The 18,971-nt window shown below is 42.4% G+C and overlaps 1 protein-coding gene across 1 annotated transcript; it reads left to right on the top strand.

Moving 5' to 3' along the window:
* Positions 1–207: 207 nt before the first annotated feature.
* irs2b (insulin receptor substrate 2b) lies at positions 208–17,189 on the top strand. Its single transcript, XM_058787346.1, has 2 exons — positions 208–5,465; positions 14,930–17,189. Exons 1-2 carry the CDS (start codon positions 2,294–2,296, stop codon positions 14,932–14,934), a joined length of 3,177 nt encoding a protein of 1,058 aa, XP_058643329.1. The 5' UTR covers positions 208–2,293; the 3' UTR covers positions 14,935–17,189.
* Positions 17,190–18,971: the final 1,782 nt, after the last annotated feature.

Genomic DNA, 18,971 nt, shown 5'->3' on the forward strand with positions numbered 1-18,971 from the left:
TCAGTGGATTGTTGCCCTGATTGACCCATTCACAGATATGTATAATTGACCTTGCCACCGAGTAAGGAAGCGATCTAGAGAGCTGAGACAGCAAAACCTGCATGTGAGGAAGGGACGGTCTTCAATTCCTCCGGGGCTTTTTTCAAGGCCATACACATGAGACCATTTATAAAATGACAATCAGTGGTTAATTAAACAAACACGCTGCCCATATTAAGGTTTACTTTAATGATCTGCAGAAGACAGTACAAGCTAGTTTTATGTATTACACACATATTGGGCTTATATAAAATACACATATTTAATATAGATTAGGCTATATACATATTAAGAACTCCACACATTTTGTTTTTTTCAGTGTGAAAGTTAAGAACACTATGCATTAGCCTAGATCAATACATTTCACTCAAAACAGACATGATGGAGAAATGCTTTCCAAAAATAGTCTCATTTGCTTTTTTCCCCTCTGTCAGATGAGACATCTTTTCCCGGGAAGCGTGTGCTCTTACTGGGTAACGCACAGCCAGACAGTACAGTTCAGTTCATCTGAGAGTAGTACAAGCATCTCTCTTTTTACGTACATAGCCAGTCACTGACGTACTCAATCCTCAGCAGACCTGCATCGCAGCGTCATCACTGATACCCACCAAAATCTAGAGCAGAACTGAGGCTCTGCTGTTTCCACATGAACATACTGACACAGTTTCGCTGGCATTCTTCTATTCTGGGCTCAAATGCTTAATTTATACACTCCGATACCCTCCTACTAGCGAGCGACGCCGACGCGTCAAACTACAACGCTCGCACTATAATCTAACTTTATCGTGCGCATGCAGTTTTTGCAGTTCATTCATCATATCGGGAGCGTCTTTCGTCGCGTCGCTCGCTTGCAGTGTAGGAGGGGTATTGTACATTACACTGTGAAGGAGGAGTGTGAGGAAAAGGCAATGACCGGAAAGAATCTTCCAGTGGAAGGCAAACACAAGGCAAACGCACACACATAATTGCCTATATTCGGAACGCTAGAGGCAGTCGCGTAACACAAGACGCATTCAGACTCTGTAAATACAGAGCACCGGTTGCGTTACATAACGAGGATGCTCCGCAAACTTTTTTTTTTTTTATAGTCTCACAGTTAAATGATTCGCCATGCACCTAATGCGTCAATATAACGAGGTCAGCAGAATTAAGTAATATATTAGGAATACATATTAAGTCACGCGCATTGCGTATGAATTTTATGATGCGTCAGAGCAGAGATGATGCTTATAGGCTATTGACGTTATCTGGGTTGATCTTTCAATAATAACATTTACAAAACAATACTCACAGTATTATAGCCTACTTAAAATAATACTACTAATATAAATGAGTAGTTTAAGTTACATTTGCAAATGGCTTTAAAATGTAAAAAAAAAAAAAAAAAAAAAAAGCAGGATATTTGCTAGTCATCCTCATCCGAAATACACACATAGCCTAAGAACATTTGCAGATCATTTAACAGTATAAATACATAGCAAACGACAAATGAACTTAAAAATAATGGTGAATTGCGACATTCTGCGATAGGTAGCCTATGTGAGCTAAAACGCATTCGAAGCTTCAGATGTTTGACTTTACAAAATCATAAGCGAAATGAACACAAAACGATATAAATAAAGAACAAATTACAAAATGCAGAAGAAGTTGCGCCCCTATCAGTACTTACTGGTTGTTTTAACCACCCCCGCTGTTGCCTAAAACGACCCAAGAATATTTAAACCATAGATTATTCACAGTCATTTTATTCCGTATTTGAGTAAAATGTAAAACCGTAAAACTGAGCTGCTATCCGAGCAGCACGCACAGTGGGTGCGCACCGATCCTCTGACAATTCTCTCGTAGCTTGAGACGTTCCAGTGGGGGCGGAACGGCGAATAGGAGTAGAACGTGATTGGTTCGCATCAACTGTCAATCAGACATTTCCACCAATGAGCCCAATGAGCTGTTAAAAAGGGCGGATTCACAGAGGTACGCCTTCCCCAGAAGGTTGCACCGCCTCGTTTCTGTGTGTGTGTGCGTATTTTTTTCTTTCTATTTTTTTTTTTTTTGTAACCAAAGCTTGGATGTGTAGGACGTCACATGTTGTTTTTCCTCTTCACTCCAGTCACTTAGCGATATGTGTTATTTACTGTTAAACCGCTCCACGCAGCGAACGCACACTCCGAGCCGGGTCCATAAGAGAGTCTGACAGGATTTTAACTGACTGACAGCACAAGTTAAGGAAAAGTGAGAGTTTTTCTTCACAGCATATATGAGAATGGCGAGTCCGCCGCCGACGGGAGGACAGCTGATTTCAAATATGACCGTAAAGAACAACAACCACGTTAAGAAATGCGGCTATCTGAGGAAACAGAAGCACGGACACAAGCGGTTTTTTGTGCTGAGGGAGCCGAGCGAGGGCTCCCGAGCCCGGTTGGAGTATTACGAGAGCGAGAAGAAATGGAAAAACAAGTCGACTGCTAAACGGGTTATACCTTTGGACTCGTGCCTGAACATCAACAAGAGAGCCGATGCCAAACACAAACACCTTATCGCCCTTTACACCAAGGACGAGTATTTTGCTGTGGCTGCCGAAAACGAGCAGGAACAGGAGGACTGGTACACGGTCTTAACGGATTTAATGAACGAGGGGAAAGTGAGCGACGGCTCCGCGAATAATTCGGCGTCATCCCTCGTCGGTTTTGATGAGGCGAGCTACGGCGTGATAACGCCCGTCTCCGCCACTTACAAGGAGGTTTGGCAGGTCAATCTGAAATCAAAAGGACTCGGACAGAGCAGGAATTTAACGGGCGTTTACAGACTGTGTTTATCCAGCCGAACTATCAGCTTCGTCAAACTCAACACGGAGGCGGCGTCGGTGATTTTACAGCTGATGAATATCCGCCGATGCGGACACTCAGACAGCTTCTTCTTCATCGAGGTTGGCCGGTCCGCTTCCATCGGACCCGGCGAGTTGTGGATGCAGGCGGATGACTCGGTGGTGGCACAAAACATTCACGAGACTATTTTGGAGGCGATGAAAGCCATGAAAGAGATGTCAGAGTTCCGCCCGCGCAGCAAAAGCCAGTCCTCAGGTAGCAACCCCATCTCTGTGCCCACCAGGCGGCACTTTAACAACCTCCCGCCGAGTCAAACCGGGCTGCAGCGGCGCTCGCGCACCGACAGCGTGGCAGCGACCTCTCCCGTGACGAAACTGACGTCTTGTAGGATTCGCACGGCAAGTGAGGGCGACGGCAGCCCCATCAGCCCAGGTGTGAACAGGACGCACCTGAGCCGCTCCAACACAGTGACAGCTCGCCCATGCAGAACATTTGAGGCGTCATCCCTGCAGCATAGTAAATCCATGTGCATGCCTGTGTCTCACTCCCCTCCCTCGGCTGCCAGCCCTGTCAGCATGTCCTGTGGCAATAACATAGAAGGCGGCCCTCGCCCCTCCAGCTGCACTGCTTCCATTTCGGGCTCCCCCAGCGATGCCGGCTTCATCTCCTGCGATGAGTGCAGCTCCAGCCCGGGTGATATACGGCATCTTTTAGCAGCGAACCGAAGCAACACACCCGAGTCGCTCACTGACACCCCCCCAAGCGACCTGTACGGATACATGATCATGGAGAGGCCCAATAGCTGTGGACGGAGAAGCGTCCGGGCAGCAGTTGAGGAAAGCAGAGGAGATCTGGAGAATGCCTACAGAAAGAGGACGCACTCCCTCACCATGCCTTACCAGAAGAGGGTGCCATCACAAGTGTCCTCAGCTTCACTGGACGAGTACACGCTCATGAGAGCTACTTACACAACTGGAGGCCATTCGGGGCGCAGCTCTCACACCGCATCCCCAAAAGTCACATACCCCGAGGATTACGGGGACATCGAAATCGGATCACTACTGAAAAGTTCCAGCAGTAATCTGGGCGACGATGGCTACATGCCAATGACGCCAGGTGTGGCCCCTCAAGGGGGGAAGGCTGACAACTACATGCCTATGAGCCCAATGTGCGTTTCTGCTCCAAAGCAGATAATCAACCCCAGGACGCACCCCCTCACTATAGCTAATGGTTACAGAACCAATTCCCCCAACAGCTGTTCTCTGGATGACAGTGGCTACATGAGGATGCTGTGCGGCTCTAAGTTCTCTGTAGACAGCTCAGATGGGAAACCGACGAACGGTGAGTACCTCAACATGTCACCTGCAGATTCAGTCACGCCACCAGACTACTACCTGAGCCCTGTGGGTATGGAGCAGTCTCCCTGTCTCCGACAGCTTCACTTGTTTAACTCTTTGCCCCGCTGTCATAAACCCCAGCAGATGCTAAAGGATGCAGACAATGATCAGTATGTTGTCATGAACCCTCAAAATCACAGGATAATAGAGGAGTCCATGAACACAGCATCCCCATATCCTCTAAGACAAAGCCGCACAGACAGCCTCATCCTCCGGCACAGGATCAGCCGGCCAACCCGCCTCTCCCTGGACACATTTCGGACATTACCTAGCATGAATGAGCATCCCCTCCCCTCCGAGCCGAAAAGCCCTGGTGAGTACATAAACATAGACTTTGGATGTGTTGCTGAAAGTTGCACTCCGCCCTCCACTGCTTCCTCCGAGAGCCCAGCCTCATCCCTCGGATCGTCCGCCGATCACAGGACGTCCCCCATCTCTGATTACATGAACATTGATGTGAGTTTGCAGTCACCCAAATCTGGAAACGCTGCTCCATCTGATCGTTTGGAGCCCCTTCCGGAGCTCACATCCTGCCCCGCCCACCCTGAGGAAAAGGAGGAAGAAGAGAGGTACCACCTCACTGCACAGGTGGCACCGGTGGGCCCGGTCGACAAAGCTAAAGACGATTACACAGAGATGACGTTCGGCGTGCCCGCTTCCCCTCCGCAGCCTGTCTTGCAGCCCTCAGAAGGTGGGCAGACCATCAGCCCATCCTCCTGCATGCAGAGGCTGACGGTGGAAGAGGCTGTGGTAGTGCCTACCGTTGAGGCTTTTCTGCTGCGGAGCACCACTCTGGCCTTGGTGGACCCTGACCGGGGGGCCAAGGTGATTCGTGCTGACCCCCAGGGACGCAGGCGGCACAGTTCTGAGACATTTTCCTCAACCACCACCGTAACACCAGTTTTTCCCTCATTCGCACACGACGCCAGGCGGCACGGTTCGGCCTCTGTGGAGAATGTTTCTGTTTCTGTGAGGAACAGCGACGGATCGGATGAAGAGTATAACAGTCCCATGTGCAGAGAGACGTCGGCTGGCTTTCAGAATGGACTTAACTACATTGCCTTAAACTTGATGGATGGAGGACTCGCCAGCTGTGATTCTCTTGTCCGGTTCAAAGCTGCCAGCTGCTGTAAAGAGGGCATCAATGGAATACATGCCAGTCCGTATGCCAGCCTTGGGTTCAAGGAGACGGCAACAACAGTAAAAGGTAAGCTTTGTGAATTCATAACTGAAGATAACTGGTGATGTGCAAGCTCACTACCTTCATTAGTTAATGTTTACAGTCATTCCTTTCATATTACTATGCTCTGAATTGTTTATTCAGAATGACTATTTAGCTTAGTTAATGTGCCCCAATATGACATGACAGTTTATTTTTGCTAAAATAACAACCGCATATTACTCATGCACCAGATGAACGTGGCACATGACAGATTTCCCTCTTATGTGAGAGAGCTAATTGAGAAACTTGAGTGTCAGAATGATGGAAAAGCCTCTTTAAAAGCTGTGGCGCAGTTTTTATTCACAAAGACTGATCGCTTCATCCGTGCCTGCAGAGTGTTTAGGATGAAAACAGCCCATTTAAAGGTTTATTCCTCTGTACTGGAGCTGCTTATTAGTTGAAATGTTCATTATGTTGACAATAGCGTGATGACTCTGTGGGATGCGGTGAGGTTAAGAGGATGTAAATGGAAAAGAGAAAGACAGCAAGCTCATATCCGCATTTCAATAATCCAGCAAAAGAGGAATCATTCCCAATATTTGCATCATACCTTGACTCATTCTCTGAATCAGAATTAGTCATTGTGTCATACTTGAGTGAACAGTAGCTCGGATAAAAACAAGTGAGTCAGTTGTTTATCCATTTTCAGGTAGAGGGTTTCAGGGCAGGAATGCAGGACGTGTGCAAAGGTCATTCGGAGAGGTTAACCTTGGCTTGTTTTTCCGACCTGCCAGGTTTCTTTCAAGGAACGACCCACCTTTTGTTTTTCGGCACGACTTGAAAAACAAAGTTGTTTGTGTAGCTCAGAGATAAACATGTGGGCTGATAGACAGATATAGACTCACGTGGACTCGCGCATTGAAACGAGTAGCAAGATAGGAGGTGTTGTTCTTGTCGAGCGTGACTTTGTATAATTGGGATTGCATTAAGTATGTATATAAGTGTTAAAAAGAGTACTCTACATTTTACTGAGACCCTTGTACTGACAAAACGTCAAGGTGAAAGATTGCGCTCGAAGGACAGAGAGACTTGTCTGATGAATGACACTTCACAAAAGACTCTAGAAGCAGAAGCACACACCACACAAGGCAAACAGACGACATCAGAAGCTCAATTATGTTCTCTAGGGTGTGTGTGAGAGTGTTTGTGCTGGCGGAGCAGGTGTTTCTGCAGTTCTCTGTTTACCTCCAGAAGTGGACGGAGCAGAAATATGTAGCTCCAGGCCACGGAAGCTCTAGAACAGTGGGAGGAGACCACAAAGAAAACTCACACAAACATCGACACACACTCGCTAGAGCTCAGCCATCCTGTCCTGTGATTGGCCACCGACAACATTCCACCAAAACAAAAGATGAGCCACAGAGACAGAACAGAGCTCTTATTTGTGTAGAATGACCTGGTAGTCTCACTGATAGGAACTTGCGCCAGTACGGGATCCATTGAGCAGAGATGAGAGCACGGATAGGCTGCGCTGTTTACTACGCCAGCGTCTGTAATGCCACATTCCACTCCTTCCCTCCTCCCGTCACTTTTACACACTGATTTGAATAGTACGTTTGTGAATGGGAAGCAGACGCATACTTTGACAAACACAACTACATATTTACATAGTGTGCCGGATGTTTGACTCTGGTTGATGACGACATTCATTTTGTTAGGACTGATTGGTTTTTGTCACGCTCTGGCGTATTTATTTCAGTGTTTTTCATATCTGCATCCTCACTGAGCCATTGACTGTTAAATATGTCAAATAGGTCACCTCTGACCTGGCCTTGGATATAGAGCAGCATTGAGAGCGCTGTGGGCCTTGAAGCTTTTGGCTACCTTTGATTTCCTTAGACTGGATTCTTTCCGTTTCTTCCTTCATAATAGTGCTAGAGGAGAGAGTAAACATTGTCTTATTAAAAATGTACCATTAGGACATCCCAAGAACTCATCTCAGAGAGCTGAGTGTGTCTGCGAATGGGCTTCCAGAGAAGCCTCCCCCTGAGAATAGTGTGTGTGAGGGGTCAGGCCAGCAGATGGTGGGGGCTAGGGTCGTGCACCTGCCATTCCAAGCAGTGCACAGTGGTTATCGGGCCCATCAGAGCCCTGACAATACACTAATGATTAGCGACCATCTGCTGCCCCACACAACAGCTCAGAGAGAGATACAGGAGATACAGTCAGATAACCAGTTAAAACATTTGGCACAAGCTTGAAATAAAAGTGAAATCTCTCTTTTGTTGCAGACACACTGAGTCCCTCCCCTTTCTGCTTTGATAGACATGATTTAATTGAAAAGTGCAGCAGTGAAAGAGAGATTGTCTATCAGTTTTCCTGCTTTTATTTCTAGAGAACAGACTCAGACGACCATCCCCCATCACAACACACCTATTCCTTTGAATCCTAGTCCAACATCATTCTAGCTTTGTGTCGTTTAATATCTCCTCTCATTATTTTCATATTTGAGGGATTATTTTAATTTCTTCTTTACTCTGTCGATCACCAATCATCACTCTGAATCTGCAGCCCAATCCTTTCTCTCTCTTCATGTCCTCCTTCATCTCTTAGTCCTGTTGTTGTTGACTCTGTAAGTACCTGCTATTGTAGCAGATTTCATAGTGTTAAACTCATCCAAGATGTTCTGTTAAATGCTCTCACTGCTCCCTACTTTTAGCAGCACAGATAAGGCGGATTACATGCTGCCACAGATTAGACATTGTTGAGAAGCTTTATTTGGTGACCAAGTAAATGGCATGCATGCGCACACACACACACACACACACATACGTGTGATTTTCAAGAAACCTGCCATCTCCTTATGGTTTCACCTCGCAATCAAAAAATAAGGCATATTTTATTTATTTATTTTTGCATTGCTATGACAAATACCCCCTCCCCCAATATGGAAAAAAAAATAATAATGAGCTATCACAGTAATATCTGTTGTACTGTCATTTTATTCTAATATAAAAAGACTCCAAATACATAATCACCACTATAACTATTTATTTATTATGTGAATTTCTCATGTTTTGTGAGATTTACTCACAAATAATACCTTCATATTGTACCCCTTGTATTTTTCTTGAGATAGTATGTATCTATAGGAAAAAGAAATGTACTTTCTGTACCTCTGTCGTTGACTTCTTTGATCAAAGGACACGGTACATTCATCACTCTCCACCATTTCTGTATGCGTGTAAAGTATATAACATTTAACATACAATACTTTAACATCCTATACACTTAACATCTGTATGTGTGTGTGTGTTTAGCATGTGGCAATGAGTGGGATGTGGCTAGAAAATATCATTTGGAATCTGTATAGGACGCTCTTTAAGAGCACGTGTCGTGTGTGGGAATAATTGCTTGGCATGTGGCCTGATTCTGAATGAATACTCCTTTTCTCCCCTGCTGAGCTAAGTGATCTGTGTGTGTGTGGCAGGGGGAGCAGAATATATAGTGATGCTTTACAGTCATCAAATGAATTTAAATGGCTCCTTGGACATTATCTTTGCTGCTGCTTTTTGGATTTGTTTAAAAGGGAATGACTAGGAGATCTGCTGAGCTCACACACCCTTATGCACACACTTTCTTATTCATGGCTGGCGATTATTTCCATACAACCGCTGAGCTCTGTTGGCTGTAGTGTTATGAGATTAGACTGTGACATTTACACATGAAGATCATCTCACCACGCATACAGTATAACCTTTTGTTGATGATGTCCAGACTGTTGCAGGTTGGCGTTGAGCTGAGAATCTGTCATAGATGTGTTAACAAATCGTTCCTGAACTCGTACAGTAGTCCACATACTTTGTAATATTTTGTAACACAGACAGCCATATTTGAATGAGTGAGTGCCTTAAATTTTATTTTGTGTGTCACTTGCTACCTCAAACTCTCACTAAAAATGAATGACTGCAAATCGCTGACAGCGTGAACATCCTTAATGGGAGCGTCCCTGGATGATCCTGCTGAGTGAAGATGAACAGAAACATTATTTCTACCCCACGGGTTAAAACTGATACCCCCCTTCTATGATATATGAGACTGGCGTAGATAAATAAATTAGTAACACTAGCACATGTTTACAGTACAGTCAGTCACTCAGCTGCTTTCCTCACTACTGTAAAATATGCCTTGTGTGTGAGAACAGTTGTGTGTTTTATGTGTGTGAGAACGCCAGACTGTTCCCGGCCTGGCTGCAGGGGGCTAAATTTAACCTGTGTGAAATAAATAAAAAATGAGTTGCAGGACAAATGTGTGTGGAGCAGGGATAGTTTTTGGGGTATGGGGGCAGCGGGTTCACAGGCTGTTGACTTGAACCAGCGAGGTCCGGATTACAGCTGCTTTAAATACCTGCGCTGATTTCTCACACAGACACAGGAATGTTTCAATGTCATAAATGTGTTTAGGAAGCAATATGTTACACTAAGCTATGTAGATCTGAAGATGTTTACAGATTGAGAAATCACTGAGAGACAAAACCAGAGGGAGAGAGTTGGGGGAGGGAATTTGAGGTCATAGGGTTCAAGAAGACCTCCTACTTCTGGTTTCCATCTGCTCTTACTGATATTTTAATTAGAGCATATTTACCTTTAGCTTTTATATTTGTTGATTTGATTTTTATTTACTCATTCAGCTGTAAGAAGCAGCATATCCTGCAGAATTCAGTTTTTTGGTGTTTTTTTATTATTAAATTTTAGCTATGTAATGTTCTGATTTTGATACTTAATTTGATTAATCGTAAGTATGCAAAGTGTCTTTGCTTAACATAAGTCCATACTTGTGTCAGTCACATCACTTCGTTCAGTTAAGTAATAGTAATTGTTTGAGCCATTAAAAGAACCATCTCAAATGAGTCATTTGTTCATCAGTTTGACTCAGTATTGTTATTGTTAACAAAACTATTAAAATTGTTTTCATGAATTGAAATAAATTAAAAATAAAATACAATTATTAGGAGAAAAAAAATAAAATAAATAATAATAAAGCTGTACATAAATATATAAAAAACAATAATAAAAATGAAAATATAACAGTGAAATCAAAATATTAAGAAAGACTAGGCCTATAATATATATATAAAAATGCTAAGATAACACTGTTTGACTATAACATAGCATAGCTCAAGTAACATCTAATTAATTTTTTTATGTGGTGCTGTTGATTACTGAATAACACACTGAATAAAGCTGGATCAGAGTTTGAGAAAAAGACAGATACAATATATCCAGTTCCGCCCTCTGCTCATTCATCTCTCTGTGTCTCTGTTGAGTGCTTGTCCCATGACCTCATGGCTCTTTCTTTCCCCTCATTCATTGGTGCTGTTTTTTTCTTTCTGCCTTTCCGGATCAGAATGGGACATCATGGAATAGCCAAGCTTCCTCTTGCTTAATTAGCTGTGTGAAATTCAAGCTGCCTCTCTGACCTCCACACACACACACACACACAGACTCACATGACTCCAGCCCTGTGGCATGAGTGTGAATGTGAGAATCAACGAGAGGGGGAAAGAGATCTCTTGTCTATTTTGAGTCTATTTATACACATGACGAAAGCAAACCACCCAACATGGTACTCTGAGAGTATGGATATGAGCAGCCAAGCTCAAGTTCACATCAAGGTTTCCACTGCGCTGTCATGTAAGAGGTTACATTGATGTTTCTGTAGTCAATATAGCGCCTTTGTTTTAGAGGTGGAGACAGTGAAGTTGGTTAAGTCATATAATGTCATTTATCCATTTATGGGTGACTAGAAGCTGGACACACATTATAGCCTCCATTAGGCCAAACTTTTTACAAACTCAGCTAATAGTGTAAATAATAAAGTGAATCTTCTGACTTTATAACATAATGTAACATGATAAATTAATAAATAAATAAATAACAGGACCCAAACTATGCAGGGGTGCATTTCCTGCACAATGACGTAACTCGCTGATTAACCACCATAGTACGATGCAGTGTTGTGGAAACAAACCTCCTAGTCACGACTGTTTCCCAAATGCGGTCACATCTCCGTCGTTTGAACCATATTAGTTTAACAATTTAGGGCCATTGTTAATTACGTCACACGCATGTGGTGGAATAATTTCTGCTATTTAGCTGATTAGAGATCTCTAAGATGCTGCTGTATTGGACATAGCACCTGATGACTAATTTACAATTTTTTGATCCCTGTCATTTTGATGTTTGATTCATACTCCAGGGTTCCCTTAGGCATTTGTGCACATGCGCACTCTTCAAAAACTGCGCTTGAGGACGCGCAAAAATAAACTGATTAAAATGCATTTACATTTAGAGCGAATGGAATATATACATTGTATATCATGTTACCTTGCTTATTGTGCTCAAGAGCATAATTTATTTAAGCCTATATGTCTTACTAACAAGAAACTATGCTTCTACCACAGGTTAAAAGCTGTAGTTCCAACCACGTACATTTATGACGCTGTTTGCGAATGCTCTTTTGAACTATGGTTTTGGGAAACACCGAATCGTTGAACTATGTTGGTAACAACCGAACTTGTGACCATAGTTGGCTAACGATGCTTTTGGGAAACGCACCCCAGTTTAGTTGCAGTTTATTTAATGAAGATAATCAACAGAACGGAAATCTGATGAGTTTTTGATTCACTAAAAATAATCAGTTCATAAAAATCATTTGTTTATGAAATGGACTACTTTAATAGGACAACAGAGTCTTTTCAGAGTAAAAGTTAAAACTTGGGATGTTGCATTCAGTGCATTGGCCAATCAGAAGCCAGGGCTGGAACCAATTGTTTACACTTTTTTTTTTTTTTTTGTGTTTTTCCAAATGGTGTTTGCCATTGTTACTGTTGTAGGTATAGTTTTCATCATTGTTGTTCGGTTGTGGGGTTTTTTTTGTGGTTTTTTTACCATCAGGGTGAGGCAGTAGTGTAAACATGTTTTCTGCTGTTTTTCCCACAGTCTGTAAAGTTGAAAGGACAATAGGAAAGCACCTACTCTTCCTCTCTCTCGCTTTTTCTCTGTCTTCACTAGTTGGCCATGAGAAAACAGTTCTGTCAGCACTTAACCGGAAGAGTAATACCTCGTAATACCACACAGAGGGAGGTATCAAAGGGCAGGGAAAGATGAGGCTCTTTACGACCGTGAAAATGCTTGACCTCTCGCTGGCCCCTCCTCCCTGACTTTACCCGGCTCTCCATGAGAGAATGCAGCCCTACTGATGTTCATGGGAATTACTTCCATCCCTGTTGGAGTGGATGTTGTGATATCGAGCTCATATGCGGAAGTGTTCGGAATGTGTGCGGGCAGTCCAGATAATGGGAGCGATTATGGCGTGCCGTATAGCCGATGGCCGTGAATCAAGGGTTTGTTAAGTGTGTGTGAGAGTGAGTCTCGCTCTATGAAAACACCTCTTGTTCTAGGCGGATGAAAAGCAGGAGGAGGAGATCGGAGGGGGCCGGCGTTAGAGCACGGCCAGGCATGACAGGCCCATGAGGGGTTTGTGTTTGCAGAGACTTCCGCCCAGTGTGAGGCCTACATGCAAATGAAATCTCACAAACAAGTACAACGAGTGAGAGGTCAGGAGGTCAGCGATCTAGTCTTGTAAACAGAACCCAGACAGCAGCAAGAGAGAGAAGCAAACTGTCAAATGACACTTTGATATTTACATTTCAAACATAAAGGTATTGCAAGTCATTTCTCTCTCTCTTTCTTTCTCTCTCTCTCTTATGAGACCATTCAAACAGGATGGATTCTTGCATTGGCAGGAATTATTATTTTATGATTGTGGTAATGTGCACACACAAACTATTGTTTCTTATCTCACTATATGTCTCATGTACAGTTAACCAGGAGAGACCCGTGTTTAGATGTGTTGCTCTACATCTAGCTATTTATGAACTTTTCTATCTATAAAGACCCATTTATGCAATGAGAGAAAAATATTAAGCATCATTTTGTAAAGTCAGCAAGGTGTTTGCCAAAACAAACCTTTAAAAAGACATCTAAAGATTCAAATTTTCTGCAGACCTCCTTTTAGCCCCCGGGGGTCCCAATATCCTAGTTTGTAAACCCCCTGCCCTATTCCAGTTTAACATGCCAGAAACAATCAGGGGTGCGTTTCCCAAAAGCAACTATGGTCGCAAATTCCGTTGTTACCAGTAGAGTTCAATGGAATTAACAACCGTAGTTGTTTTGGGAAACGCACCCCAGATCTGTTCCCTCAAAAAGTGTAAGCAGATGTGACACTTGCTTCCCAACCCAGAAATGTTGGAATTGCATCTTTAGAACAATAAATTCTAAATTTATATATTTAAATTAGCGGTGTCAAAATTAGCGCGTTAACGCAGGCGATTATTTTTTTCAGTTTAACGCGTTAAAAATATTTAACGCAATTAACGCAGGGGCGGGGCTAGGATTGGCCACCCCTCTCACAACTGCTGTTTCTGTCACTTTTTCTCTTGACACGAAGTGCGTTTATTCAGTCGCAGAACGTCTTTATGACCACATCAAACAGGAGACGTTTCAGATGCGTAAACGGTACTGTGCTCATAGTGCGTGTGGAGCCGACGCGCGCTGTAGCCTGTATCATTTCATATTAAAGCTTGAAATAAACTACGTGTGTCCAGTGTTGTGGTCAGTTAAGTCATGAAGCAATTTTATAGAGAAATCAGTATTGGTATCAATGATACTGGCCTTCAATCATAAAAAAATGTCCATTTAAACAAATATAAAAAATATATATATATTGTCTATGTAATATTGTTTATGTTGTTTGTACATTAATTTGAAGATTGAATGTGGAATTATTGCAATATAAAAGTATATTTAAAAACTTTGATGTTAGGTGGGATTAATCGCGATTAATTTCAGAAAAAATGTGCGATTTAATTAGTTTGTTTGTTTTTAATCAATTGACAGCACTAATTTAATATTAAATGGCATTTTACATGGATGTTGCTGAACATTTAAGGCTGTGCGGTACGGTAGTGGATGTGTTGTATTTTTGTGCTCTTTCCGTCAGCTGCATAGTGCTAAATGTCAACGAGTGTTTCCCTCGTCTGTCTCTGAGCACCTGCCACTTCTGTTGCTCTTAGCGAAAGAGCGCACATTCCTTACTTGGTAAAGGAGAGAATGAGAGAGGGGGAGCATGTAACCTTTTATCCCCCCACTAGTCTGCTTCATTCCTCATGTATAAATCACATACGGATGACCATGGAAAAACACACACCACTGTGTGAAAAGGGAAGATTTTCCAGACAAGGCACAGAGGAATATGATAGTATTTCAGAAAAATGCAGAAACATTAGTGAATGCCCATAAAAGGCTGTTGTGCTATGTGACAGCAGCACGACCGTGTTGATCTCAAGGAACATTGTGTTTTATTGGTTCGTGTGCTTTCTCTGTCTGGATATTTATAGACATTGCATTAATGTGCTTCTTTCTCTCTCTCTCTCTCGTTTCTTGCAGACTAAACAGAGCCAGTCTCCCCATTAAAGCTCCTTCATCTCCCATCCATCGAGAGGAGGAGAGGAGGCGCTCCTGTGGACAGATGGACCACGTTGCTGCTGCTGCTGCTTCTTCAGCTCTTTGTTGATCCTTGACCTCCTGAATCCATTCAAATGGCCGTCGTCACAGCAACACGGACACTTGACCCCAGCGCGAGGCATGACGATGACTCAAAGACACAGAGGCGGGACTTCCTGTCCATCTGTTACTCACTAAAATCCCTTCCCTCAGTTTTTGTGTTATGGACCTTTTTCACTGGTTTTGTAATGAGTTCTGGACTTCGAGTGGCCAGTGTCCCTCAAACCCCCCCCCCAAACCCTGTGAACCAAACACGAGGAAAGACATCTAACCTGCACACGCACGCATACCTGTGTCGCACAAGTCGCTTATTTATTCGCGGCAGTGGCGTGTATGCGTGCATGTGTTCGCAACACTGCACAGAGGTGGCATTTCAGAAATTTACTCAACAATTGGAAATCGGAAAAAGCAGTCACTTGAAAACCCTACCTCAGAACGAGCCAGGTTATGACTTACAAAAAGAATATATATTGAGAAATTAATTTATTTTTACAAGTGAATGTTTTCTTAAAAAACAAAACAAACAAACAAAAAAAAAAACCACCAATCCAAAGCCTTACTGACTGTACTGTCAAACAGTGTTATCTGGAGGACCTGCATACACTCACGAGAGTATCAAAGATTACTGTTTGCCATGGTAATTGAATGTCTTGTACTGCAGCGGAGGAAGGCCTTGCGCTGCAATCAAAGATCTATTAATGTTGTTTTGCATTCTACACAGATATTTAAAGGATTTTAATATAATACTATTTATCGGAGCTGGTTAAGGACCGGACGGGTGGCCGCCTGCCCGCCACCCCGCACATATGCAAAGTAGACTTCCAGAGCAGAGGAGTTATCAGTTTTGGAACGAAGCCACATTGCGATTAACACACAACCCTTACGGTACGCTAGATGAATGATGTCGTGCGCCTCAGGTCAGAGAGAGGAGCACCTCACCTCAAGCCTAGGCACGCTAGCACACTTTAACTCACTGTCTTTAACAACCCAGAAGCCTCTGCTGACGTGCCCTCTCTCACTGCTCTGAACACACAGGCTTCCCTTGGCCTTACACCCGCAGCCGTCGGCTCAAGAGAGAGTGATAGATTCAGGGACGTCTCAGAAGGCCTGACACCATTAATGCTGCTCCCTACCGTCAGACAGGGATAGACTCGTCAGAACCAATGCTTTGTCTTGCACTTACAAACTCCTTGGATTGTAACACAAGACACTTTTGAATGTAGAGTATTCTGGAGATCTCCCTGCAGGAGACCAAACACACGGCCTAAACATCCACCAACAGAGGCAGAGTCGTACGCAAGCAAGCGAAACAAAGTACAACATACACACACACAACTTGACTTAAGTATATGAAAATGTTTGCCTAGAAAGCTGTACATAGTGTATAAAGAGATTGCAACTGACGTTTTTAAGTTAAAGATGATAACTTATGTCTTTTTGTATATAGATATATATATGGTACGTGTTTGAATGAATTTCCCCCAAACAACTAAAGCACTAATGAAGGTACATGCCAAAGGCTGAACTTTGGCCTGGCGCGTTTCTTTTCTAATTCTTCAGTACGTTTGTAAAAGTATGTACACTGTATGATAAATGCCACTTCGAGGATATTTGATAATGCTATGATATAAAAATATATAAAATTCAGTGAATAATACTTGATATTACAAAAATAGGTACAAATTCACAAACGGCATATGCAATATTTACATTTTTTTTAAAAGATTAGTTTACAGAAAGGAACCAAATGTATAAATACTGTTAATATATTTAAAACCATAAGAGAATTTTTTGCTGTACACCTTTTTTTTTCTGACAACTTTTAAATGGAAAAGTGTTCTTTTTTTTTTTTCTTGTTCTGTTTTGCTGTTGAATCCTAACAGTAATTTCAGCAGTGTTCTTATGCGAATGCTGTTTCTCAGTATGGGAAGCTTGAATATTTCAATGCCTGAGCGAGTGTTTTTTTTTTTTTTTCCTGTGTCTTCCATTGTATATACTTCATATTCTTTGCATTGTGATGCTACTTAGAAATGATAATTTAAACTTAGTGTAATTAGCATTGCTTTAGAATTGTATTGATTCTGAATAGCCACATGCAATAAAAAAGTAACATTATTTAAGAAGCTCAGCGTCTCTGCTCATGTCTGTTTCATAGCTTACAAATGACACGACTTGTGTGACTTCCTGAGAACAACTTGGCTCCTCCAGACAGCAGATCAGTATTCAATCATCTGAGCAACGTCCCAGACGCGTCACACACAAACACTCAGAATACATTCAACCTAAGTGATGTAACTTTCAAGGAGTCTGTGTGGTTAATTAAACGCAGACTAAACAAATAGTTCATGAAGACACTCACAATGGCTGCAGTCTGATCTACTGTCTGACCCAGAATACATAACTGACTAAAGGGATTATGAATTTTCATGCCCAAAGCCATATGATGAGGGATTATTAATTCTCAAGCCCCTGCTAATTAAAATGGTAATTACGTCTTGGGATAAGATGGAATTGCACAGCCTGGTCAGTGCCAAAAGTGGGGGTTTGGGACGGGCGACAAAAGGATCAAAATAAACCGGTCTGGGATCCTTCCCTCTGGCCTTCCTCAGCAGATGCAAGGGCTCCTGGGATCCCTCTGAGTTGAGACCGGCCAGCTTTCTGTGTCAAGACTCCCTGATATGTTCGGTCAGCATGTCCCGACCGATTAGACAGATTTATGCATAATCAAGCCAGCTTTGAGCAGTACTTTGACTCATGTCTCATTTAAAGCCGTGTCCGCTTACGTGAATGCTGGCAGTTTCCCACAAATGTCTGCGTCAGAACGCCAGAATCAGTAAACGCATTGACTTCTGGGAACAGCTGGGCAAGTCAGACTCGCTTTTTCTGAGACACTGTGCCTGTAGATGATTGAGACCAGGAAAGACCCAGGAGACGTGAATGAGAGCAGGGAGAAAGTCCCTGAGAGAAACAGCTTTCCTCAATTTGCTGATAATCCCATCATCCATCACAGCCTTCATCAGCTACAAACAGCTCGTTTGGACCAATTAAGCACGCTAATTGATCTTATTAAATAATAAAAGGCAATGGATGATTAAAATCATCTTGTAGATGGGAGAATGGCTACTCAGGCTTGATGATGGAGAACCGACAATGTTTACTATAAATACGGCAACAATGTCAGTTTTTTTTTTTTTAATATACAAAAACATTTAAATCCCTGGTTTAAGATTTACAAGTGGAAGCACCACACATAACAGAGCAATACACTGTAGTGTTGTGGCTATAGATTATTTTCATTGTTCTGTTAAAGGGATAGTTCACCTAAAAATGAAAATTCACTCACCCTGTCATTTCAAACCTATAAGACCTTTGTTCATCTTCAGAACACAAATGAAGATATTTTTGATGGAATTCGAGACCTTTCTGACCCTCCATAGACAGCCACGCAACGTTCAAGGTCCAGAAAGATAGTAAGGACATCCTTAAAATAGTCCATCAGTGTGACATCAGTGGTTCAGCTGTAATTTTATGAAGCTATAAAAATACTTAAAGAAAACAAAAATAATGAATTCATTCAACAATTTATTATCTTCCGTGTCAGTAGTTGTATATGTAGTATATATATATACTGTATATACAGTGGGTACGGAAAGTATTCAGACCCCCTTAAATTTTATATACTGTATACATATAAAAGATAAATTCACAATATATAATTATATTGGGACAATTAAAACAGTTAAACTATGATTGCTTTAATATTTACTTTTGATTTTTATATGGCCATTATTCTTGTACCTGTTTATAGTGTGTTTAAAGTGTTATTGAGATGTACCATGTAATTATTTAGATAGATAGATGGACAGACGGATAGATGAAAAACTCTCCTAAAATAATTAGAGTCACACTTTTTCTTTTCCCTAGA

The sequence above is a fragment of the Onychostoma macrolepis genome, chromosome 09 (genome assembly GCF_012432095.1).
Source record: "Onychostoma macrolepis isolate SWU-2019 chromosome 09, ASM1243209v1, whole genome shotgun sequence".
In the NCBI taxonomy this organism is placed as follows: domain Eukaryota; kingdom Metazoa; phylum Chordata; class Actinopteri; order Cypriniformes; family Cyprinidae; genus Onychostoma; species Onychostoma macrolepis.

Bases quoted from the DNA above. Each gene is read 5' to 3' on its own strand.
- irs2b (XM_058787346.1), top strand. From the start codon at position 2,294: ATGAGAATGGCGAGTCCGCCGCCGACGGGAGGACAGCTGATTTCAAAT.